At 43.0% G+C, this 26,501-nt stretch overlaps 1 protein-coding gene and 2 long non-coding RNA genes across 10 annotated transcripts in view; 2 read left to right on the top strand and 1 right to left on the bottom strand.

The window, feature by feature from the left end:
* The window catches only part of LOC310833647, a 233,022-nt gene that overhangs the window by 153,413 nt on the left and 53,108 nt on the right, over window positions 1-26,501 (top strand). The gene's annotated exons all lie outside the window — the stretch shown is intronic.
* Window positions 1-26,501, top strand: part of LOC310833958 — a 110,394-nt gene that overhangs the window by 33,994 nt on the left and 49,899 nt on the right. The gene's annotated exons all lie outside the window — the stretch shown is intronic.
* The window catches only part of ZNF385B (zinc finger protein 385B), a 183,178-nt gene that overhangs the window by 119,339 nt on the left and 37,338 nt on the right, over window positions 1-26,501 (bottom strand). Inside the window, exon 1 of one of the 8 annotated variants that reach the window (XM_083710188.1) lies at window positions 12,893-12,907. The exons of 5 other annotated variants lie outside the window; for them this stretch is intronic. Coding sequence is in view for 2 of the 3 variants with exons in the window: in XM_083710184.1 (XP_083566310.1) it covers window positions 12,485-12,536 (52 nt within the window). In the remaining variant the exon portion in view is untranslated. Of the gene's footprint in view, window positions 1-12,484; window positions 12,708-12,892; window positions 12,908-26,501 lie in introns of those variants that run through there. 2 more of the 8 variants (XM_083710184.1, XM_083710185.1) reach the window with 2 other exon arrangements.

Genomic DNA, 26,501 nt, shown 5'->3' with positions numbered 1-26,501 from the left:
CCTCCTAATAAGAAGTGGGTGCAAGTAGGTGCTGGTGCAAAATGTTTCTATCACATATGCATTTTGTATTTTTATAAATAATATATTTATTTGTAAGTAGGTCACTTGTGAGAGTCAACAAACGGAGGAAGCAAGCAGGAGCAATTAATTTATGAACAACGCCTAAGGGCACTGGGGTTGACTATGAACTTTGTCAGCTCATGGGAGTCTCACAAAAGCTTGGGTGTATGTGTGGAAACCACTGTTTGGTTGTTTTATTTTATATCCACGCTATATCCCCATGGGCTCAGAGCAGCTCACAGCGCCCTTTCTGAGCATTAACGGCCCTAACTTACAATGTGCTTAGGCTGTGACATTGTGCAAAAGGTAGGACTAGTGATGGTGCTGAACTTTCCAAAGAGCAGGTCCAGTCCAGCAGGAATTGGAGAGGGGAATGCCAGTCGACTCTCTGTAGTTATTTTGAATCTCAGCCATGAAGGGTGGGCAGAAACCTCCAAAAACTTGTAAACTCAATTGAGCACCTCTCCCTTTAAGAACCACTGCAATGGTTAAAGGCTATTGAGAAGGTCCTACTCATGATCACCTTTTTTGGGCATCTGGGGCATGTGGAATAAGGAATACGGCCTTCTTGGCTGCTGCATCCCAACTTTGGAATGCTCTTCTCGAGCATGTCTCCCTGTCCCTGACTTTATCTGATATGAAAGGTGGAAATATTTTTATTACAGGTTACATTTGGATATTGATTTACTCTGCTGGATCTGGGAGAGTACCATGGAAAGCCCTGCTCCCACTGATCTGCAAGGATGATTTCCATATGCATGTCACACTGAGACAAGTGTTAAGTGTCGACAATAAAGGGAGTGCAGGAGGAAGCCTACCTTTTACTTTGGAAACAGAATTTTGTACTTTAAAATCTAGCTAAAGCAAATGAATATGCCAGAACAAGGCTCCCGCAAAAGTGATCACTCAGGGCTAAGGAAAGAACATTAATGGATATTTATGGTTGTTTATGCACAAAACACTGTAGAGACAAAAAAAAAAGTGGCAAGAAATATATAGATCCTATATTCGCGGTGGAAAACAGAGTTTGGAGAACACACCAATAAATCAAAATGAAATATCAAGCACCAAAATAGGTTATCTAAAGCTTTAAGAAAGGTGCAGTTTAAATAATAAGAACCTTGAACATATACATAAGAGAAAGAAAAAGGTTCCTTGGGAACAAGTGCAGGGCCACTGACGTATACTAGGCCCATGCCAGCAGGACCCCTGATACTCTTCGTCTTCATTAAAAAAATAAAATCAAATCAAACACTTCTGAAGAAAGTTAGAGCACAATTCGTGGAGGCAGCTCTAATGCTTCAGCACTCAGCAGGCTATACCATTGCTTAGGATACGTAATCATTTCATTACTTTTGCTAAGCAGTCAGAGGAAGGAATGCTGACCACCACAACCTAGGACTCAGGAGGCCCTCCTCCTAGAGCAGCAGAAAAAGCAGGAGAAGCTGTATGCTGGGGTATGTTTGTTAAAGCACTTTCCTCATGTCCCCACTATTTCATTCAGTCCCCAGGTGTGATGCCTTTACAGAATAAAGCAGAATCGGCTGACCAATTTTACACGGTACGTATCTCCCTTGAAACAAATGAGATTTTCTTCCTACAGATTAAAATTTGTGCAATTGTATCCCCCACCCTTCTGATTTTTCCGTGTCCCACATACAGCCACTACTTGTCTGCTTGCCATCACTGGGCTGTTATTTATTAATACAGAGTAACCATAAAACAAAAGCACAAAAATGAATCACCTGTATAGCACCACAAAATAATTCAATGCCTTACAGCTACAGCAAGCTAAGATTCCTACAGATTTTTATTTTTTTAATGAAGGGTGGCAAAAGGTATATATGTTTGGCTGAGAGTTTAGAATCTGTACGGTTGTGTGTGGGGTTTTTTAGAGGACCTAATATTTTATTGCAGTATGGAAGTCACTTGCTCTGGTATGAGGGATACTATGAGGAGAGTGAGAAGGGTGCTTGAAACCTTGACAGGAGACTCGGATCCGTGTTAGATGTGACCGTTATGGGAACCTATCAAAGGAAATCCAAAGTTTCCATGGTGTCAAGCAAGGCTGTGTTCTTGCCCCTATTCTATTTAATTTCTACATAAACTCCTTAGTCAGAAAGATGGAGGATGCAAGTACTCATCCCCCAAACCTAAATAATATACCAATCCCAGTCCTTTTGTACGCAGATGATGCGGCACTTATTTCCTTCTCTTGTGTGGGTCTAAGAAAACTTTTACGAGCTCTTACAGAGTATTGCGAAGCTGAACACCTAATAATAAATTACACTAAATCAAAAATTATGGTGTTCTCCAAGAGAAAACTCCGACATAAATGGAAAATTAATAACCAACCTATTGAGCAAGTAACATCCTTTAGATATCTTGGAATAATCTTTGATGAGAAGGGATCCTGGTGCCATCAGATTAAGAATTCCATTGCAAATGCGCAAAGATCTTCCAGAGCTATCATAAGATTCTTCTATAGAAAAGGAGGTCAATATGTTCCTGCTGCCTCCCAGGTCTTTGTCGCAAAAATACTTCCACAACTGATGTATGGCACCCAGATATTTAATTGTCAAAAACTCAAGTCCCTGGAATCTGTACAAACTAAATTTTACCGCTCCCTACTAGGGTTACCTACCTGTGTTTCCAACACAGCCATTAGGCTGGAGGTAGGTCAACTCCCTATCAATGCCAGGATATGGATCCTGAAGATTCACTTCTGGCTAAAACTCATATTTTTCCCAGTGGGAGTGGCTCCATTGACTCTATTAGACCCGTTCCAGTCTAAATGGAGATTGTTGCTCTATGAAAAATTGAAGGGCCTGGGGCTTTCCCCACAAGAACTTATAGCCTCAGGTTTTGAAAAGGCTAAAAGGATGGTGAGCCAGCGAATAGGAGATGTAGAGCTTCAGGACCATATGAGCAAGATAGATAAATATCCAGCCATCCAAGATTATGGAAAAGGGTTCAATCTAACACCATATTTGCTGGATTTACAAATCGCAAAATACAGGCGGGCGTTTACCCTTACCAGATTTGATGTACTGCCATCTGCCTTACTAAAGGGCAGATACGTGGGCAAACCCTATGCTGAACGAGTCTGCCCATGTGGTCTGAAAGAGGTGGAAACGGCTTCACATGTGTTGCTACACTGCGACCTCTATGGGGATATCAGGTCACTGTTTATTTCCCCTATCGTTCAGAAATTTCCAGGTCGATCTGAATCTCAGCGGCTGAAAATCCTACTAGGAGATAAAAACCCAGAAGTAACACTGAAAGTGGCCAAATTTTCTGCGGCTGCGATCAAGCGGAGGGCATTAGCTGTAAAAAAGTAAAAGACTTGGCCCCTGGACAAGCCCCCTCATTTTTTAAGTCTATACATACATTGTAGTGCGTGTGTGTGTGTGTGTGTGTGTGTGTGCATATGTGTATTGCTTTTATGTATAATTTTACAATTTTTAATTGACACCATTACTCCCCTTGTAAACTATCGTTGTTGTTTTTTCTGGTCTATGACCGTAATAAATTAATTCATTCATTCTTGACAGGAGACAGATTGAGTAGAGAGATCGGAGGAGGTATAAGTATGCTGTCTTGTGTGATAGTTTTGGCAGAGAGGACTGCCAAGGAGCAAGCTGAATGCAGAAGTCAAGGACAGACAAAAGAGAGAGACAGCAATGGGACCTCACCTAGCTGAGGTAAAGGTAAAGGAACCCTGGATGGTTATGTCCAGTCAAATTTGACTATGGGGTGCAGCGCTCATCTCACTTCAGGCCAAAGAGCCAGCGTTCTACTGCAGACAGCTATTCTGGGTCATGTGGCCAGCATGACTAAACTGCTTCTGGTGCAAGGAACACCATGACAAGTGCCAGAGCGCAAAGAAATGCCATTTACCTTCATGCCGCAATCTACTAGAGCTGGCATGCTTTCGAACTGCTAGGATGGCAGGAGCTGGGACAAAGCAATGGGAGCTCACCCCGCCACACGGATTTGAACTGCCGACCTTATGATCAGCAAGCCCAAGAGGCTCAGTGGTTTAGACCACAGCGCCACTCGTGTCCCTACCTAGCAGAGACAGGCTGCCAGCTAAGGAAGACCTGCCGGTGCTCTTCCAGACTTTGCTTCTGTGCAACAATGCCATACAAATATCAGTTATAACACCGATTTTGGCAGCAACTGTAGGGTCTCCGCTTTGCAACATTTTGTGAGCATTTCCTGGAAAATAAGATCTCCGGGATATGCAACACAAATGCATATCAACCAATTTGTTTTTTTTAACAAAAAAGAAAATAAAAGAGTTGGAAGGTGAATGACTCTCTGCAAAGAAAGCCTGACCTCAGCTAGAGCAAGGCAAATAATTGATGGCACTGTGACAGACTGCAGCTGACCTACAGGACTGGACTGTCAGTTTCCTTTCTGTTTATAACCAGGATATGCAATAGCAAGATTTCAAGAAGTGCTGAAACTTCAGCACCTTCTCACCTCATTGAGCTGGGGACTAAATATGTCAGAAATGCATTCACAGTGTCATTAATTTTTGTTTCTGAATATGGAACCACTGTAGGCCTGAAGCTCTTCGTTCTAGTTATCTGTTCAGAGTTTAGCCACACTAAAGTGCATTTCGCTGCGTACAAGGCCTTTCTCTGCTAGGGAAGATACTCATAGGAATAAAATGCAATAGACTGAATCATTAGCCAATAAACCAGCATGAGGAAACTTGGCCTATTCTTGCGCCATTATACTTGTTGACATATTAACTGCAGTTGAAATCTATAAAGTTAACTTCAGGCAAGTCAATGATTTTTACTGAAGAGCTGACCTTCAATCAATTTATAGTCCCTTAGATGTATTTCTTGTATATACAGATCACTACTCAATGAAATTTATTAAGTAAGTGCTCAGGGGGACTGGTGAAGCCTCATTTTTAAATGGAAGTTGTCTTTAATAGAACGGGACTAAAATTGTTTCATTAGGCTGCAGTTCTTGGGGCACTTACCTGAGAGTTAGACCCACTGGACATAACAGGATTTGCTTTCACAGGGTTGGAATCCTTGAAACGTTTAATCATACATTAAATCAACACTGTCTTCTTTGTTTAAAAATGCTGAACCCAAGAATAATTTGAGCACAGTGTTACAAAAATAAAAATAAAAATTGGCAACACAAATATCCCAAACATAAAATATACAGAAGGCTGCTTCTATGTGAAATTCTGGTTTTGAGTCATTTGTCCTAGTCATATGAGCAGTAACATTATAAGGTTAACTATATTTAACCTGGCATTTCATTATAAAAATTTATCCACCACTGGAAATTCCAGACAGTTCTTGAACAATGAACATACCAGGGACACAGCACATAGAAACAAAGGACACTTGTTCCTTCACTTTCTTGAGAACTGTTGTGCAGTACTTGTATTTCAACAAACTTATGAGGCCAATTAAAGAGGGTCTCTGGGGACATCTTGGCAACCATGTGTGCACCCTGTCTCATAACTGATCTGGCACAAGTTTCCAGGGGCCAACATTTGCAGTTGCTGTCTTGATGGCCTTGTTAAAATTGTCAGACAGCAGACTGATACCCCTGGCACACTCCAGCATGAAGACAGACAGACTTTCTAAATGGGAGGGAAATAACTTGAGCACACATTCTCTGCTCTGCAAAACAAATGCGCTGTAAAGCAGTGGATGCTCATGGTTTAAACAAGTTCCATCAAGCCTGCCTTCTCCTTTTAATGCTTGGCAGAGGTCACTCCAGTATACGAAGTGTTTTGGTCCTATAAAAATTGCAGAAGCTATAGCCCCTGTATGCATACACTCCCCACACGCAAAATGCATTCAGTGAACATTTGAGGACAAGAACTGTGCTGGCTGGCCATGTCTTCCCATGAAAACCACGTGTTCACCATTAGTAAATTAAAAAAAGGTGGGGGACAGCCCGAATGTGCATATGGATGTATATATGCAGGGCTCTCACTTATAATTAGCAATTATCCTTGGCCCAATTGGTTCCCACTTACATGGAGGAAATCTATGCATGTAGGACTGTTGAACACAAGGGCACTCAGGGGCATGGTGAGTAGACACACTCCTGGGGCCCCCTCCATTTGGTACATGCAGATGTTTGTGCAGAGCACAAAATTGTATCATAAAGCTAAACCCAAAAAGGTGTACTCAGAAGCAGGCACTTCTACTTTCAGTGGAAGGTTATGTTTAGTATTCAGGCAAATATACATTTTTAAGAAATTATTATGCCAGGGAGGTAGCAGCAAGGAAAGCTTACTTCATCAGTGCCATAATATGTACAATCAGCAACAGTTTAGCAAAGATTAACAGGTGGTGAATCTAAGTTTTGTGTGCCAGAAACCTGTGTTATCATACAGCATTTGGATGGGCTTTTCCAACAAGTGCTCTTACAAACGGTATGAGCATTCTGTACTCTCATGGTAACAGCATTCTTATTTCAAGATTTTGGCACCATTTTCTTCAAATATTTAAATCCTTCACACGGTGCTATTGCAAGGAAGATATGTAGCTGTGCTAGTAAGCCATTGGTGCAATTTCAGAACTACAAAATCTCATGCAGTGTGACTGCAAGTAAAATAAACATAGCAACACACACATCCATCTAGCCCAGCATTAGAGGCCTCCCTGACCATGTGCTGAAAACTTTTTAATTCTGCTTGCCATCACAGGTAACGTGGCATTGTAGCATGGCAGCATCCCACCACTTCTTCCACCAAGGTTCCCAGCCAACAGAAGATGTAAAACATCTCACCTGCTGGCTGGGGATTGTTTGAATTTGGTCCAGCTGCAAATTGGCCAATAGCAGTCAAACCAGGGGGCAGGCACACTCAGGGGGTGGGTCTGACTGAGTCCATTGTGCATTTCACTCAGGTTCAGATTTCGCTCAGGTCTGCTCCTAGAGTACATAAAAGAGGGTGGCCTCATGCCAGGCCCTTTGGATTTGGGTAAAAGCCTTAGTCATGGTTGGAGGAGAGGTTGGAAGTCTTGGTCTGCCCCTACAAGGGAATGAGGTACCCCATTAAAGGGATCCTGGAGGAGATGTTCCTGTCCAGATGGGGAATAGGTCCATAGCTTTCCTCCATGGCATACTGGGTGGGGTTTTGATGGATGCCATAGGCCTCCCCCGCCATTCTTTCAACCCCTGGGAGAATCAACCAGAAAATGGGATGGTTGAAACAGGTTATACCCGGTGTCTATGCCCAAACCACCTTCACCTGTAATCAATAAAGTTGTGGTCTATTTTAAGGTCACCAGATGTCCCCGTTTCCCAGGGACAATCCCTGGATTTACAAATCTGTCCCCATACAAAATCCATTGAAGTTGAAAAGTGTCCCTGGATTCATTGAAAAAAATCTGGTAAAGGTAAAGGAAAAGGGACCCCCGACTGTTAGGTCCAGTCATGGCCAACTCTGGGGTTGCGGCGCTCATCTCGCTTTACTGGCTGAGGGAGCCGGTGTACAGCTTCCGGGTCATGTGGCTAGCATGACTAAGCCGCTTCTGGCGAACCAGAGCAGCACACAGAAACACCGTTTACCTTCCTGCCGGAGCGGTACCTATTTATCTACTTGCACTTCGTGCTTTTGAACTGCTAGGTTGGCAGGAGCAGGGACCGACCAACGGGAGCTCACCCCATCGCGGGGATTCGAACCACCGACCTTCTGATCGGCAAGTCCTAGGCTCTGTGGTTTAACCCACAGCGCCACCCGTGTCTATTTTGAAACCAAAATAATGGGTCACAGGTAGTCTCTTCAATACATATGAGGAAAAAAGTTTCCCCCATAAGGGAAAGCATCTGATGGAAATAGTGGGGGAAATGGCTGGAGTAGAGAGGGTTAATCACTCCACATATTACTTTGTCTGTTCCCAAGTCTACTTTTCATTGAGCAAAAAACCTGGAAAATGTTACAAGTGCATAACCGAACATCTAGCCTGGCTCTGATCCCATTGCAGTGTCTGTTTATTCTCAGTATAAAGGACTGACCCTCTTTGGAAATGTAGACTCAACAAACAATGATCAATAAGTATGTTAACAGCAAGCAGTTTCCAAATAAATTTACCTGCTCCAACTTTTTGAAACAATTAAAAAGTGCTATTCAAACCATCCATGAGCTGCCAAACACACGGTTCTAGAGCGTAATAAATACCAGGAACTGAATATGACATATTGGGAAAGAAAAACAACTGATCTTTATTGCAAAATTTTAAAATAAAGACATATCCTGACTATTCAGTGCTTAACAAGCATGTAGTTATGACAACAAAACAGAAGAACAAAAGATGGCAATGAAGGACATTGCCTTTCATACAAATGTATTTTGGAATGTGCTGCTGATACAGGATACTTCTCCCCAACAAGTTAGTGTCAACCTTCCTCATCTGACAACCTTTGAAGCGTACACAGAGTCATAAGATCAGAAAGTCACACAAATGAAACTCTGCGTCCACAGGTCATCTACAATGTTTTTCCACCCTTACATAACCCAGAAGGGATTGACTGTCCAGGGTAAGAGTACCCGCATTCGAAAGGACACCACCAATAAAATATAAATCTACACATATAAAATGGAAGTATGCCCTTTAAATCACCAGAGACCCCCCTATAGTAAAGGTGGGCAACCTACAGCCCTTGGCCTAGTTTCATGCAGAGGGGTGACAGTGAGTGGCCAAAAAAAGAGTGTGTGTCAGGATTCAGCCCAAGCCAGGCCTGGAATCCAAGGAACAAGGGGAGCAGGACCTCCTGGCAGATCTCCACACTATGAATGCTACTGAGGAGATGTTGGATCCAGACATGCCTGCCCCAGGACTGGAGGTTAGTGCACTGGGTTCCTGGCTGTCTCTCATGTGCTCCTCCTCATCTGCCCCAGAGCTACAGAAGCATAGTTGACAGGGTTCCAGGTAAGACTTTCGGGGCCACCACAAAAGTGTTCAGCTAGGGTACTTGGAAGGAGGTGGGAGCACATGGAAGCCGCTCCCTGGATCAGGGCCTGGATACGAGCAAGCAAAAAAGGAGAAGCCTCCAAGTCCCAATTCTGAGCTGACCCATTCATGGAGAAACATCTCTGTTAGCTTGAGGCTTCCTGAAATAGGCATACGGACTTAGAATGGGGGAAGGGGGTGGCAGAAGAAGAGAAGAAGAGTTTGGATTTGATATCCCGCTTTATCATTACCCAAAGGAGTCTCAAAGCGGCTAACATTCTCCTTTCCCTTCCTCCCCCACAACAAACACTCTGTGAGGTGAGTGAGGCTGAGAGACTTCAGAGAAGTGTGACTGGCCCAAGGTCTCCCAGCAGCTGCATGTGGAGGAGCGGAGACGCGAACCCGGTTCACCAGATTACGAGTCCACAGCTCTTAACCACTACACCACAGTGGCTCTCTGGCAGTAGATTGAGAAATGGCCCCATTTTGTGAAGGAGTCTCTTCCAACTGATGGGTCCCTTCATTGTCAAAAGAATGACAACAGCATAAAGTTGTTTGAACAACATATTGGAAGAAAATCCAGTCAGTTCTTCAATCTATTTTTCTCAAGCACATTACATAAAGGAAGCCCCTCAAGTCTGCCAACTATGAGGATGGGGCGGATCAACAATAGAACTGTTTTGATCAATAATAATAATAACAGAGAGTCTTGCTGTGGGTTTAGGTTCAAAGAAGACAGGCCTATATTAAATATGCACGATATTAGATTATTAGTGCCCTCCCCCAAAAAATATATAAATGGGGGGCCCTCTGAAACTTCTTAGTACAGTGGTACCTCAAGTTAAGTACTTAATTCGTTCCGGAGGTCCGTTCTTAACCTGAAACTGTTCTTAACCTGAAGCACCACTTTAGTTAATGGGGCCTCCTGCTGCCGCCGCGCCGCCAGAGCACGATTTCTGTTCTCATCCTGAAGCAAAGTTCTTAACCTGAAGCACTATTTCTACATTAGCGGAGTCTGTAACCTGAAGTGTATGTAACCTGAAGCGTATGTAACCTCAGGTACCACTGTACTATGTAAAGCTCACTTCACAGTAGACAAAAAAATGCCACCATGTGTACAAGTAGAAGGATGTAACAACTATGTGTAGCTCTCTGTTGCATATGACTAAAATGGAAACTTCTGTAAACATCGTTGTTGCATTCATTTGACATTTACATGGACGCAAGCAATCATCATTCAACATTTGTTCCTGTATGTGCATATCCTCAACAGAATTTAGTTCCAAGTAAGTTTACTTGTGGAGGTTGGGGCAGTCCAGAAGATGACAGTATCTGCAATAGAAACCATGTGAGGACATGATGGGGTTTCTAATGTGTCTGTGACTTTGATTTCTATATAGTCAAATATAAGCATCAGGTTGTAGAGATTTCCCCTTCTCTCACCAAATATTGCTTACAGTACAAAGGAAGAAAAACTGCAAGCTGTCCACATGTATCTCCATTGTATTAATGTACAGCTTGACCTGTGCAAGTTTACCTGAAAGCAAGTCCCACTGAGTTGCGTGGGACTTACTCCCATGAGAAGCAATTCACCAGAGCTTACTCCCTGGCAAGTGTGCATAGGATTGCAGCTTTACAACAAAATCCTATGCAAGTCTACTCAGAATAAGTCCTTTCAAGTTCAACGGGACTTACTCTCAGTAAGTAGGTACAGGTTTGCAGCCTTAAAGTATTACAACAGTAACAGGAAGGATTGCACAAAACAAAGAAACTTTTATATTCCTACTTTTCTATATATACTTGATCCTTTGACAAGCTAACACAGTTTGGTTGTAATATTGACCAAATTGTTGAAAGCAGTTTGTCAGAGGAGCTAGAAAATATACTTTAAAAGGCACTTACATGTGACAAACTTCTTTCCTAGTTTCATTATGGTCCATAAAAAAAAAAGTCCAACTCAGGAACTGGCAATGACTGAAGAAAACAACAACCCTATCTACCGGAGATCTAAAATAATGTCATGAGTATATTTTACTGATGGGTTCAAGTCCATTCTCTTGGTCCTAATTAGCATTTTTCTCTTCTCCACTTTCTTTATTTTTATTTTTTTAATCTCCAATGGACACCTTAGCCGAATCTATCAGCTTTGACAGAAGGCCGAAATCCTGGCAGTGAACTATAAATTGACCATTTCCATAAAAAGAGCTGCTAAATGAGAAACCATGTGCTCAGTATAAAACTAATTTCATGCTTTCAAAAGCACACAGTGGCTTCTAGCAAGATAGTGGCCCTGGGACTTGCAAAGACAGATTGGCTAATACAAATGGGTTTGCTCCTGGTTAGCCATGCTTTACGTGTACTGCCAGTAAATGGAAATTCTCAAATCTTCAGTCAAACAAACATGTTCTTATCTGTAACTCAGTCGTTGGGAGCTATAAAAACAAATACTTCATGAATAAATTTAATGGGGAAAGCATTAGAAAGGTTAGTTTCTACTGAAAGATCTGCAAAGCTACCTAAATAGTTATTTTGTAAGAAGAAATGCCAGTTTCATAATGCTAGCTTGTAATTTTCTCTTCATTGGGGACAATACTACCCAGACCTAAAACAAATAACTAAAACACCTACCTCAATGAAGATAAGCAAGCCCACAGCAAGGTTTAATGAATAATATTCACACTGAAGTGATTGGCTAGAACTTTTTAGACAAGTAAACATAACTTAATCCTCTGCCAGAATGTTTTGAAACTTAAGGGGTGGGCGATATGAACTTCACAAATTAGTTTCAGCAATATATTTCTGCTTTAAAAAAAAGAAAGATGTGCAGCACTTAAAATGTCATATTTAATTAAAGCATGCTTAGATGGCAGTGACAGTAATTTTATGCCTCTCATAAAACAAGTTGTCATTGCAAATGAATTAGTGGAGGTTGTCCTGTGACTGACAGGTCATACCATTTAATATTCACAGAGTCAGACTCCCGTTTTCGTTACTCCAGTTTGCAGTCCATTGCTTTTATCTTATTTTATTAGTTGCAAGTCATGTTAGTAATTTATCTCCTGTATAATATCCCTGCCACGAGTCAAGCTTTCTGCTAAGTAGGGTTCAGTGCCCTGCATATAATTTTTGATCACAAGTACACAATCTCACTGATGATTAGCCTCATCAATTAATGATCAGCATGTCATATTGTACCAATACATGGATTCTGATATATTTGAAATAACTAAGAGCTAGAACAGCCTCTTCTACAAGTAAAATGACAGGAAACCGAAAGGAGTTAACGTTTACAATGTCATCATTTTCTCATTATTTTTCTAGCCTTTTGTGTTGCCTCTGCCGGCACAAATGAAACACAAAATTCCACTTCCACACACATACAGAAATGATGCCAAGCATGGGATAAATGTATAGGAATGTGCCTCAAAGCAATTCTGTAATGCTTACTCATAATAATAATAAAATTCATTGCTCACCTCTGCTAGGAAGTCCACTCCACATTTTGGTAGTACTAAATATCCAGCTCATAAAAGAAACCAGGTTAGAAACACAAAACTTCCAGTATGTGAGCAGAAAGAGGTATGGTGAACACTACAGAGGCTTGGCTCTCCAACCCTGATTATCTGTGTGACAGTAAACTGTTACACAGTGCAGCTCCAAACCTTCTCTGCTGCCGGCTTATTTGCACTGCTCATTGAAAATCCTTTACATGCTGGCAGCATTTTAGGGAAGGACAAGCACACTGAGTCATTTGTAAAGAAAGCAGAGCAATTTCAGTTCCACACATTCATTCGTACTGAAACACACACACCACACACACACACAGACACACACACTGTCAAAGTAAGGTCTCTGAGATGGATTTATGGTGAGGAAAAGGCAACCTTAAGGCTTCATTACCAACGCAGGGGATTCAGCGGCTGTGATCAAATTCAAGCAAAAGACGGATGATTATGAAATGGCTCTACAGATATAGCTGCAAGCCACGCAGAATGAAGAATCATCTTCCCAAACTGAGCAAGTGTCAAAATTAGCTCTGGGTTTTCCACAGTGACAGAGGAACATCCGGAGCCAATATGCTGATGGGGAGGCGGGGGTTATTATTGGAGGTGGTATTAAAAATGAAAACAGTGACATATTGACTGAGGGGTTTTTTGTTTTGTTTTTTGCTACTAAGAAAATGAACAACGCATGTTCAGAAAACAAGAAACATCAGTTATATGCTATCCTAAAATAGTTAAAAACATAAAGCCTTTTTTCCCGCCCAGACAGAAATGAATGTGGTAAATATTTAGAGCTAAACTATGGACTACTGACCTTGCAAACTGGCTAGCCATTTGTAGCCAGCACAGACTGGCAATGCAGGGAACCAGTTCAGATGAGAACCCTAGCATGGAGGAATTGGGGGGGGGGGGCTTTAACCTTTGTCCACTACTATGGCCCCAATCCAGATTTGGTGGCCTGTGCCTGCAATTTGCACTGTGGAAAAATGCTTCCCAATTCATTTCAGCAACATTTTTTCCTTGTATATAGATATGCAGCAAACAGAACATGTGCTTTGGACCCTAGACCATATGGTGCTCGTTTGGCGTCCAACCATTCCTTCAGTTGAACTGCACCTTATGATGTGTACATCTCTACCCGTTTGCTTTTCCCTCACTTGCTCTCACCAGCCTCAGCCCCACTGCTGATTTCTTCTTCAAAGGTCTCTCCTTTTTTTTTTTTAGTCCCCAAACTCTTGTCAGTCAAAATGGCGGGGCAGGTAGCCCTCTTCCCAAATCGCTTCCAGCTACCAATTGTTTTTTACCTTTGAAATTTTATTCTGTACCTTTGTGCTCCCCCTTTGCTGTTGGACCTACTTCTACACTCTTAACTGATCTTGGCCCTTTGTTTACCTTTCTTCTCTTTCACAACACTCGACCCTTGCCCCTTCATGACTTCCGTATCCATGGATGAACATCTCACTGATCAAGTTACCTTCCACTCCTCCCCACCCAACTAAACTCCTCCAGAGGCCTGTGACTTTGGACAGACTCGGCCACTCACTGTCCCATTCACTCCCTTGACCTTGTGTTCTACAAGAACTGTTATGTACTGGGCTCCCTGCCCTAAGAGAACACCCTCTTTCTGACCACCACATTATCACTCACAGTGTGTACCTTCTCTACCCCCCCCCCCACCTCTGCTTCTTGTTTCTACTGTGACCTGCAGTCTGATAACACCATAGGCGCCGACTCCATGGGGCCTGAGGGGGCCCGAGCCCCCTCAAAAATTCGCTCCGCCCCCCCAATAATTTAAGAAAATTATTACCGTAAATTTCGCTCTATAACACACAGATTTTTTCTCCTAAAAAGTAAGGGGAAATGTCTGTGCGTGTTATTGAGCGAATGTGTGGTCCCTGGAGCTGACTCGCTGGAGCGCAGGGGCAAAAATAGGCAAAAAAAAGATCGGGCGGGCGGAGGGAAGGCGGAAGCTGCTGCTTTCCTGCATTCTGCCTCAGGGTCTTACTGCCCACCCGCTTCTGTTGCTGCGTTTGCTCAAACTCAACAAAGAGCAGGGAATCCCCTGCCCTCCTGGCAAGCAGAGGGTTAAGAAAGGATCGAGTCCTTCCTTCTAATTCTTTCCTAGTCACACTGCGTGCAGGCTCCAGCCCACCACCTCCTCCTCTCCGTGCTCTAGGGATGTAGGTGGGAGAGAGAGAGAGAGGGCTGGCTTGGGGGGGGGGGACTTTTGCCTTCCTTTCCTCCCCCCACCCCGTTAAACTCCTCCCCTGCATTCTTAGCCAGCTGCTTCTCCGCACACCCCTCTTGTGCTTCTTGACTCTTCTGTGTTTTTCCTTCCCTCCCCATTTAAAACGTGGTGACAAAGCATGGATCCACATGGATCCTCAGGATTTTTGCATTGGGTCACCCCAAATTCACCATCAGATCACATAGCATGTTCATGGCTACATCTTGCACCAAAAAAATCACGCACCCACTGTTGCCTAGGGTCACAGTGGTGCAAAAACGTGGTTACAAAGCACGGATCCACATGGATCCTCAGGATTTTTGCATTGGGTCACCCCAAATTCACCATCAGATCACATAGCATGTCAATGGCTACATCTTGCACCAAAAAAACACGCACCCACTGTTGCCTAGGGTCACAGTGGTGCAAAAACGTGGTTACAAAGCACAGATCCACATGGATCCTCAGGATTTTTGCATTGGGTCACCCCAAATTCACCATCAGATCACATAGCATGTCAATGGCTACATCTTGCACCAAAAAAACATGCACCCACTGTTGCCTAGGGTTAGTAAAAGGTAAAGGTAAAGGTACCCCTGCCCATGCGGGCCAGTCTTGACAGACTCTGGGGTTGGTGCGCCCATCTCACTCAAGAGGCCGGGGGCCAGCGCTGTCCGGAGACACTTCCAGGTCACGTGGCCAGTGTGACGAAGCTGCATCTGGCGAGCCAGCGCAGCACACGGAAACGCCGTTTACCTTCCCGCTGGTAAGCGGTCCCTATTTATCTACTTGCACCCGGGGGTGCTTTCGAACTGCTAGGTTGGCAGGCGCTGGGACCGAGCAGCGGGAGCGCACCCCGTTGCGGGGATTCGAACTGCCGACCTTACAGTGGTGCAAAAACGTGGTTACAAAGCACGGATCCACATGGATCCTCAGGATTTTTGCATTGGGTCACCCCAAATTCACCATCAGATCACATAGCATGTCCATGGCTACAACTTGCACCAAAAAAAGCACGCACCCACTGTTGCCTAGGGTCACAGTGGTGCAAAAACGTGGTTACAAAGCATGGATCCACATGGATCCTCAGGATTTTTGCATTGGGCTACTCCAAACTCACTGTCAGATATTAAAAATCTTTATAAAATAGAGAATTAAATACATACAGAATGTTAAATTTTCAGTTTTGAAATATTAGTACTAGTTTAGTACTGTATTTCTATATTACTATAGTACTGTATTAGTTATTTTCAAATACTTAAATATTTTTAGGGTGTAAGACCCAATTAAAGCCCGTTATTTACATACAGTATTACAGTATTTACATACAGTATTAGGCATACTGTATTAACTTTATTAACTGTATTAAAGCATTAACTTTAAGATATTATGTTTATTTAATGAACCCTCAGCCTTATTCAAAGTAAGCTTAAATTAGCTATTTCACTTATTAATCAAAGTGCTATTACTGTGCGACAGCAATATTTTGTTTTATTCTTTTAATGATAGTTTAGGATTTATTTAAATATCATTTCAGTCTTTTCAGAGCTATATATTCACTGCTCTGTAATAGTCTATAAGCATAATTGTTACTGTAAATTAAATTAGCTTTTTACGAAAATACCGTGCGTGTTTTTGTTTTGTTTCTTTTTTCAAAGCCAAAAGGTGTTTCAGGCTTGTCGAGTTTCCCGGAGTGTGGAGTTATAGAGAGTCGAGTTTTCGGGGTTCTAATGTTGATCATATGACTCTAAAATACTTTTAAAAAACTTTAAAACTCACTAATTTTCATCTAAAATTTAGAAAACTTCCTGGGGCAGGACCCCGGTATGGGCCCCCCCAATATTTTTTATAAGTTGGCGCCCCTGGATAACACTCTCTTGAAGTGTCATCATCCCTTTATGTCACCTGGCACATCTGACCACTGCTCTAGATCAAGGTAGCCAATGTATGATATTGGAGTGCAACTCCCACCTGCAGCCCCAATGGAAGATGGGAATTGTCATCCATCCAACAGCATCTAGAGGGTACCGTGTTGGCCACCCCACTCCAAACTCTGTTGTTTTAACACCAACTCCACCCTATACTTAAATCTTAGCTTGTTTGTTCTACTGTCCTACCAAGCTATTTGGCATGCTTGCTCCCAGCCCGACATACATCTTCTATACATTATCCCCATTCATGTCCTCAGGGTGCTATGTGCATTTTGAGGCATTAAAAAAACACACCAACCGGCTCATTTTAAATCCATGCTCCCCTCATACCAGGGTTGCAAACTTGAATAAAATATTGGGGCCCCCAGATAAGCCCTGCCCTTCAATCACATGATGCTGTCCATGCACAGCACTTGAATGGGAATGCTAATCAACTTGGGGGGGCTGCCCCCCTCAAATGTTTTATTGTGGGGCTGAAGGGATCTCAGCCCCAAGGAATTGACTCCTATGCCTCATACTCTGCTCTTTATCTGGCCAAGCATCATTACTGACCATTTTCAACAATCCTGAAGTTTCTTTTCTACCTTTTATGCTCAGCTAAAGCCTGCCTTCTCTTCCTCAGTTTCTGTCAGAACCTCACCAACTTCAGTAACAAACTGCAATTTATCTGCCAAAATCTCTCTCTGTCCCTTCACTGCATCCATTCATCTTCCACCTCCCTCAGACGCCAGTGTTTGTTGATGGGATGGAACAAATGCAAACAATGTATAGATGTGTATATTAGGCAAAATTGTATGTAAAAATGTGTACAGTAGAAAAAACTAAACACTAAAATGCCGGTGAATTTTCATGATGTAAGTCCACTTACCTTCTCTGCAGGGAGGTGGCGGTTGCAGCATGATGCAGCTTGCTGCTGGGGCAGGGGGAGAGATTAAAATGGCCGGTGGAGGACGCCACGTCCTCCTCCGCCAGCTGTGATGATTGACATGGCCCACCTGCAACTTCAGCCAATCACATGTGGGCTGGGGATCAAGTTTTCAGGAGCAGACTTGACTGGGAACTTCTCATTGAGATCCTCAGTCAGCTCCACTCACTGGGCTTAAATAAGAAGTGCACACGATCTTGGCAGCTCCATCAGAGCTGGATCACCCACCCACCCTCCCTCTCTTGGCAGCACGCTACGACTCGCCCAAAGGAGTGGGCTGGTCATATGCATGATCTCCCTATCTAAATCTCGGTCCCTGTTTTCAGGGCCAGGCAGGATTTTTTTCCTCCAGACATATTGGGTCTGTCTCAAGGTTTTCGCCTTCCTCATAGCAATTGTCACCACTTAATGGCGGATAAGGCATTGGGATGGGTTGTTAGTCAAGGCAGTGGGGGTTGGGACTCTCAACGCCCCCCTCAAAGAAAGGGGTACCCTGTTAAGGAGGTCCAGGTGCTTCTATCCAGGTGCCCACACAGGGTTGTAGGGCGATGTTACTAAACTTATAGTGGTGATTCTGCTGGGTCGCATCTACGTCCTAGGGTGACCCCTAACTTAGGATCAACCCTAATGAACAATCATCCAGCAGGCAGGCTGGATGATGCTGGATATATACCCAACACGTTAGCCAAAGCCTACTGACTCCTGTAATCCAATAAAGATGTGGCCTGTTTGATCCCAAATCCTTGTCTTGTGGCTGTAGCTTATGCCACTGCTTAGGCCCTGTTACAGGCTGCCTGAGCCTGTGCTCACAAAATATCACCTCAAACCGATGTGGAAAACTGAACTTAATATTGGAAAAATGAGAAACTGAGGTAAACAAAAATTAATATATTCAGCCATCACTCTCCAACTCCATTCTCTAGTCCATACAATCAGACTTCTGTCCTCTCCAGCTACACTCCACTAAAGCTGCCCTTGTATATCCTCTCAGCACTACATCTAAAGAGCTCAACTGTCCTTGTCTGATACAATTTAACATTATTAATACAAGAAATAAAAATACCCTGACAAAAAGACAACTGGGCCTATGGACACAAGAGCTATGCATCACAATCTACTATTCTGAAAAGTGATTTCCACATTGATTTAAATATTAAATATTTAAAATTGATGTAAATATTAAATATTTAAAATATTCCCCAATTCCCCATAATCTTAATTCCCCCGACAACCCCCCCCCCAATGCTTATGACAGGTAACAACAAGCAGCCCAAGAAAACTATTTACCCATCACCACTTGGCCGAAGTCAACTGACTCTCTAGTCCTGGCTGCAAAACGCTTTTTAAAAGCAGAAAGCCCCAACTGGAAAAGTACCATTTGCTACATTGAACCCAAATGTTCCTCCCATCCCCAAGGCTGAGAAACCGGGGGGGGGGGGGGACTACACCAAACAGCACAAGATAAAAGGCAGGATATATGTGTGATAATCAATGATAAAGCATGAGTTGATAAAAAGGAAGCACATATTGTACATACGACAACAAAAAAGCAAAAAGCTCACCTCAAACATGGAGAAGAGGCCAGACTCGGCTGAATGTGTATTTCAGCCAATGGTTTATCTGTCAATGAAGCTGCAAAAAGGTATGAGAAAGCACTCACTCTGCAGCTGAGGAGTGTGTTGCAGGTCCTGCCTTTTCCCAGCTCCTAATGGACCCCTGACCATTAGGTCCAGTCATGGCCGACTCTGGGGTTGCAGCGCTCATCTCACTTTATTGGCCGAGGGAGCCAGCGTACAGCTTCCGGGTCATGTGGCCAGAATGACTAAGCCGCTTCTGGAGAACCAGAGCAGCGCACAGAAACGCCGTTTACCTTCCCGCCGGAGTGGTACCTATTTCTCTACTTGCACTTTGACATGCTTTTGAACTGCTAGGTTGGCAGGAGCAGGGACTGAGCAACGGGAGCTCACCCTGTCACAGGGATTCGAACCGCCGACCTTCTGATCGGCAAGCCCTAGGCTCTGTGGCTTAACCCACAGCGCCACTCAGGTAGAAAGATATTATTGGTTTATTCCTTACACCTGACAGTCTTTACTGTGGCAAACATTAGGGTACACATGGCGTACACGAAGAAGGCACATCTGCTGAACAGCTGCATAGGTCCTTACAAATAACTGATGCTCACAATCCCAGAAATAAGTATGTTTCCTTTTAGATGTTATACCTCAACATCCCAATACCTTACGATTTGTTTGGGGGAAATAAGCACCAACCAGCTGTTTCTGTGACAACAATGAGCAAGAAGTATTCATGCCCCGACACTTACTCCTATCAATTTGGGATCTGGTGATAAGTTACAAAAGATGTAAGAAGCCCTTTCTCACTTACTGAAAAAGCTACATGTGAAAAGTATTCAGGAAGCCTAATAATTATTGTGATAGCATCACTGTGAAACTGGTTTCAATAATCAAGAGACAGCTATAATATATTCCATGGGAATAAAATGTGTACTGCAACATGCAAAAGGAAGTCTTTCTTTTAAAAATACCCACATTAACTGCATATAGTTACAAGCTGTTTTGTAGTGCATCTGGTTTAAAGATCAAAACCAAACTTTTAAACTCATTACAAATGGTAATTATGTAAATTAATCATTTTAATCATCTAACAACATCACAAAAACAGATTTTGTAGGTACACATAACTACACTAGCACGGCATAATTATTTGCTATTCTGATAAATAAAACATGAAATAAAATAAGTGTTTTAGCATTTACTTCTAAATTGCTGGAGAACACTGATTATGGCTTGGGTACTATTTCACATTCCTTAAAGAGGAAAAATCACTGTGATGACATTAAAATATAGCGGAGTTGAACGCAAAAATGGGTTGGGGGTGGAAAGCACAAAGTTGAGTTGATAATGTTTTTACAAACTTTCCGTAACCCAAGCTGACCTCTGATGTATCTTCATGGGCAGGATAAAGAGTGAATCATATTATTTTATTATTTTTAAAAAAAACAGCATGGGGGGAAAGTGTGAACTAATGGGATTTTTCTGCATCTCAGCCAGTAATATTTTCATTAAAGTTGCATGGAGATTTCCATTTTTCAATGTTGTTAATAAACTACTCTGATTAATACTTCCACCCAATTAAACAAACACAGCAAAAACTGGCAGAAGATGAAAACTTCACATGCCATGGAAAACCCTGAAATGACATGTGCCATTTCTACAGAGGCTGCACTGCCAAGTAGAACCAGATGGCTCGGCTTAAAATGTTTCAAAACTTGACACATTTGTCATTTTGTCACCATTTGCCCATGCACTCTACACCGACAGAACTTCATAGGGAAATAAATCCTGCAGTTTTCTGTACTTCGTAGAGTATCCCCAAATGCCTTCTCAAACATCCCTTTGCAGCTGCACTCAGCTAAATTCAGTTACAAGAGAGCAAACTATAACTCAGACCATGCCTTATTAAGCTAAAATTGTTCTGATTCTCCAAAAAAGAGATCTGTATCATTGTCTAATAATATCATTTGTTTCCCCTTCTGTTTTCCACCCCCACCTTTTTTTTCTTTTTTGCATATATGTATAAAGAAGGCCGATCGCCGAAGAATTGATGCTTTTGAATTATGGTGCTGGAGGAGACTCTTGAGAGTCCCGTGGACTGCAAGAAGATCAAGCCTATCCATTCTGAAGGAAATCAGCCCTGAGTGCTCACTGGAAGGACAGATCGTGAAGCTGAGGCTCCAATACTTTGGCCACCTCATGAGAAGAGAAGACTCCCTGGAAAAGACCCTGATGTTGGGGAAGATGGAGGGCACAAGGAGAAGGGAATGACAGAGGACAAGATGGTTGGATAGTGTTCTCGAAGCTACCAGCATGAGTTTGACTGCGGGAGGCCATGGAAGACAGGAGTGCCTGGAGTGCTCTGGTCCATGGGGTCACGAAGAGTCGGACACGACTAAACGACTAAACAACAACAACAAATACATGCATACCTGATTTCAGTCCGTGCCTCTCAAAGGCTGGTTACTGTAAATGATACTCTATGATACACCTGTGTTTTTCGAACAGACGCCTCAGCTTCTTGCAGTGTTAGCCTGTTTTGGTACTCCTGTACAATCAGTGTCTCATATTTTAGTACAAAGATATGAAACACGTCGGAATTTGGCTCTGATTGATAAACAGCTGTTTAAACATTCTTTTAAGGTAATAAAAAACCCCAAAGACATGTGTATCTTCCCCTCTGCCATACACCCACAAAGAACAGTCCCAGCAGTGTCAATAATAGGAAGCTTTAAAGGGAGAGAAAAGACATTTGATTCACAAAACGGGCCTTGCGTGAAATGATTGCAATCTACTTTGTCCAAATAGATACCGGCAGAGCACTCCTCTCATATCTACTCTGAAGTAACTCACATTTGAATTCAGTAGTACTTACTCCCAGGTAAGTACGTACAGGTTACAGCTAAAGGGAGGAGGAGGGAGACATATGGTCTGCTCACATTACCACCTTAGAGAACAGTGTAGTTGTTGCCTTTTCGCTGTGTTTTACAGCTCTCTCGTGCTGCACAGCTGTTCAGATCAGCACAGCTTCATTAGTGTCAGACTGGTTTGCGTTTGTGCACATACCAGGGGGTGTTGACTAGTGGGGATATCTTTACTCTATGCATATGTGTTCAGTCCTTGGCCAGAGACAAATTAGGAATGGTTTAAAGGACTGTGAAACAGGTTTGAGAAACAAAAAGCAGTATTTTATAACAAATTACAGGAAGCGTATACCTTTTGGATAACGTTATAGGAACAGAAATTGAAAGCTCAGCGCTGGAAACACAGTGAGTGCAAATGAGAGTGTGAACACAGTTACATTCCCTAAATCATCTCCATGTGGAGTGACTGTAGCCAGTTCACTAAAAACCATCATTCTCTGAATGCTTATGGCACCATCTTGTGGAAGCTTTTTAAACGTACACTGAAACTAGCTGGGTGATAGCTAAGAAAACAAACATGTCATAGGAATGAGTATTTTCGTTTTACAATTATGTTGCTGGAGATGATCTAAGTGATTCTGGTATTTGTATGAATTATATTTGTTTGTACGTATATAGTAAAAAAGGGGGGGAGGGGAGTCACGAACATGCTTCCACTATACATTTGACACAGTCGTCATTGTTACCTGGGGTACTCAGACTTCATTCTCTTCCCCATTGCCCCATATACAATAAGTCGTTTCCTCATTCCTATTTCCTCCTACACATACCATGTTTCTGTCCCCCCCCCCCCCCCCGCCCAGTGCTCTTTAAACAGTTAAGGAAAACAGTATCTGGAGAATATTCAAAATCTGAAAGTGATAAACTTGCGACCATTGTGACCTTAGCAAATAAAAAGCAGGAATATAGTGGGAATGCACACAATGCTGGTTGTAATGGTACTAATATATTGAAATGTGCCACTGTGGAGTTGAGCAAAACACTAGAAAAGGCCATCACTGGACAATGACCTCACAGGAACCTTAGGAACGGGAGCCCAGTTTTTCAGTGGGCTTAAATGCTGGCAAGTTGTTTTGGCGAAAGATATGGAGCTAAAGAAATTCACTCCCGCACACACATTTCCACAGCACAAGAGGCATAGTTTTATATTATATTCAACAAATTAAATACTCTTTGAGTTGGATGCATGACGGACCAAGGCCCTCTGCTGCTTGAGGAGAAAGAGAGATGCTTTTCCTCTGTTCCACTTATAGAAACCAACCAAAAACAGAAGAGAGCGATTTAGTGCAATTGGTGCTGTGGGTTAAACCACAGAGCCTAGGACTTCCGATTAGAAGGTTGGCGGTTTGAATCCCCGCGACAGGGTAAGCTCCCGTTGCTCAGTCCCAGCTCCTGCCAACCTAGCAGTTCGAAAGCAGGTCAAAGTGCAAGTAGATAAATAGGTACCGCTCCGGCGGGAAGGTAAACAGCATTCCGTGCGCTGTTCTGGTTCGCCAGAAGCGGCTTAGTTATGCTGGCCACATGACCCGGAAGCTGTATGCCGGCTCCCTTGGCCAATAAAGCAATAAAGCGATGAGCACTGCAACCCCAGAGTTGGTCATGACTGGACCTAATGGTCGGGGGTCCCTTTACCTTTACCTAAACACAGCAATATATATCAAAATCAGGTCAAGAAGAATTATAAATAAGGTCGTCATCTGGTGCTGAAAAGGAATAACACATATGCACTAGGAAAGCCTTTCTGCTTACCAGTTTGTTTCTGGAGCCTTAAAGACCTGAATGATTTAGGACCAGTGTATCTTGACAACCACCAGCTCCCTTAGGAATTGTCCTGTCATCCAAGATTTTCTACTGAGGCCCTGCTCCATGGCCTCTGTCATCCAAAGAATAGAGAGCGGACATGAGAGACAAGACATTTTTGTTGTTGTTGTCACAGAACTGAGGCACTTGTAATACTCTTTTTGAAGGAAGTCTGTCTGGCCATGTGGCTGTTCACCTGCCAGCAAATAACCAGGACCCAGGGCTTTTTTCAGCCGGAACTCAGTTCCAGCACCTGTCAAGGTGTGTGCCATTGCTATTATAAGAGAATGAGGGAGGTGTTCATGGTGAGTTCCGGCCCTTCTTTTTCTAGAAAAACAGCACTGCCAAGACTGTATCTTTTTTCAGTGGGTGTTTTGGGGCTTTGCCTTTTAAGATGGTATTTTGAGTCCTGCCATTTTCATATCCTAGTTGTATGTGTGTGTGAACTTTGGTGTGTCTTTTGCCACCTTAAACATTTTTATAGCAAGGAGGGATGCAAACATTGAAAAAAATATGAAGTAGTTTACGTCAGTGCCAACAAACAGCATTAACTTTAGCTGAAGGGTGAACTTGCTCTAGGATGTGAGACTGTTGGGAAGGAGGAAACTAATTTGTTAACTAGAACTAGCGAAGAGCCAGTGTTACAGCTGCACCTCCCCCTAAATGTAACTTTGAAACGGGGCCGCTTACATCTACACGTCTTGTTTCATGTTTATTCCTTCAAAACACAGTCTGATCCGCCACAGGTGTGAACTGCAAATGCCAATCATTTTATAGTTCCATTCAAACCAAACAAAGGCGGAAGCGAAGGGGGTTCTTTTTTTTAAAGTGTGAAGTATTTACATGGAACAACTGCAAAAGAAGTGAAACTTCCAAGGTGTAAAAGGGCGAATGCTTCACATCTATGAAAACAAATAAGCTCCCTGGTACTGAGATTTTAAATCTGTCACTGCATTAATACTTTGCTGCACCAGCAGAAGCTGTTCAAAAGCAGCTGCCTCTGTCTCCTCCAGATAGTGTTTCTTAAACAAAGACACCCTTTTCCATCTGTCTTAGTATAAGAAAGGATGATGGATACTGTTTTTTTAAAAGGTGACCTCCAAAGGATTATTTAAAGAGAAAATAGGATCCAACCATATTCTGCATCTTTATGAGAAGAAAAGAGACACTCTCTCTGTATATATCTATCACAGCCCAAAATGAACCAGCAATAATTTTATTCTTGTAACATTTACTTGATCTCACAGGGCACTGGGTATTATCAGACAGAGTGCAATTTAGCCCTCTAAAACATTAGCTTTCAAAGGCTGAGGCAGGCTTCTCTAAAGGCACATGGATAAGCTGCAGGAAGTGTGGGATTTCAATTTGACCCTCACTTAATGAATCTTGTGAAAATTAGGTGAAATGTGGTCGATTATGAGCCCTACCCCTTCTGCTGATTTGAAGTGTGATGGCATTAATAAGGTAAGCTATGCTACCTCATATTAAAACAAACAACATGAAATAATTAAATAAAACATTGCCCCACCTGCTGTCTTAGCACAGCTGCACATGACATTACATCACTTCTTGGTGCCTAAACTGAACCATCAATATAGCACTTTTGGATACTCATGTAGTCAGAAGTTTTCAGAAATTTGTTGGGATTCGCAGGATACTGAGTAAGTCTGCAGGCTTCAACAGGCTGATGCAATACTCTGTGAAGTGCTGGGTCAGAGTGACTCAGCAGGAGTGTGATTGGCTATCACCTGTTTTAAAAAGGAAAGCCTGCTCAACAGTAATTGTGGTTGTGTGGTGGTTGTGCTGTGGTGTGGTGATGCTGTGGTGGAGAGTATTCGTTTGCCTTAAGGAGCAGGTACTCTGTATGGACTGTTTTTGTAAATACCTGTATATAGCTCACATTATAAAGACTGCACTGGGAAAAACCTGGGACTCTGAGCGTTTCTGTGGGGAATCAGGGGTGAGGAACCTGATGTTGCTGGACTAAAATGCCCATAATCTCTGACCATTAGTCATTCTGTCTGGGAGGGACAGGAGTTAAGGGTCCCACTGTGGGGACACAGGTTCTCCACTCTTGCCCAAACAAGCCCACGCAAAGTTGAGGAAGGGGTGGGATGGTGCCTGCATCAGTACACTTTGCAACTGCTGTGTTCCTTCTATCTTCGGATTCAAAGATGCACAGGGTAATAGGCAGCAGCTGTTCCAGGCTGCTAGAGGCATCCACCCACTCTGCCCAGCCCATCTGCACCTGAAGCTCCCTCAGTAGGTGAAGAATTGCCGGAAGTGGTGGTGGTGGAAGTTTATTGGGTGGGAATTGTGACATCACAATGGAACCAAGTGAGAAGCTGTGGCCATTGGCCACACTAGCTGGGGCTGATGGGAGCTAGGACTCTAATAACATGTGGAGCGCCATATGCTCCTCATCCCTGGTCTGCAGCAGGGTTTCCCAAACTTGGGTCTCTCCAGCTGTTTTCGGACTACAATTCCCATCATCCCTGACCACAGGTCTTGCCAGATAGGGACAATGGAAGCTGTAATCCAAAAACAGCTGGAGACCCAAGGTTGGGAAACGCTGATCTAGAGCAGGGGTAAGGTGAAGGTAAAGGGAC

The sequence above is a fragment of the Podarcis gaigeae genome (assembly GCF_964106915.1).
Source record: "Podarcis gaigeae genome assembly, chromosome: 1".
Taxonomy (NCBI): domain Eukaryota; kingdom Metazoa; phylum Chordata; class Lepidosauria; order Squamata; family Lacertidae; genus Podarcis; species Podarcis gaigeae.
The sequence above is the reverse complement of the archived record's forward strand: the minus strand, read 5'-3'. Positions and strand labels throughout refer to the sequence as shown.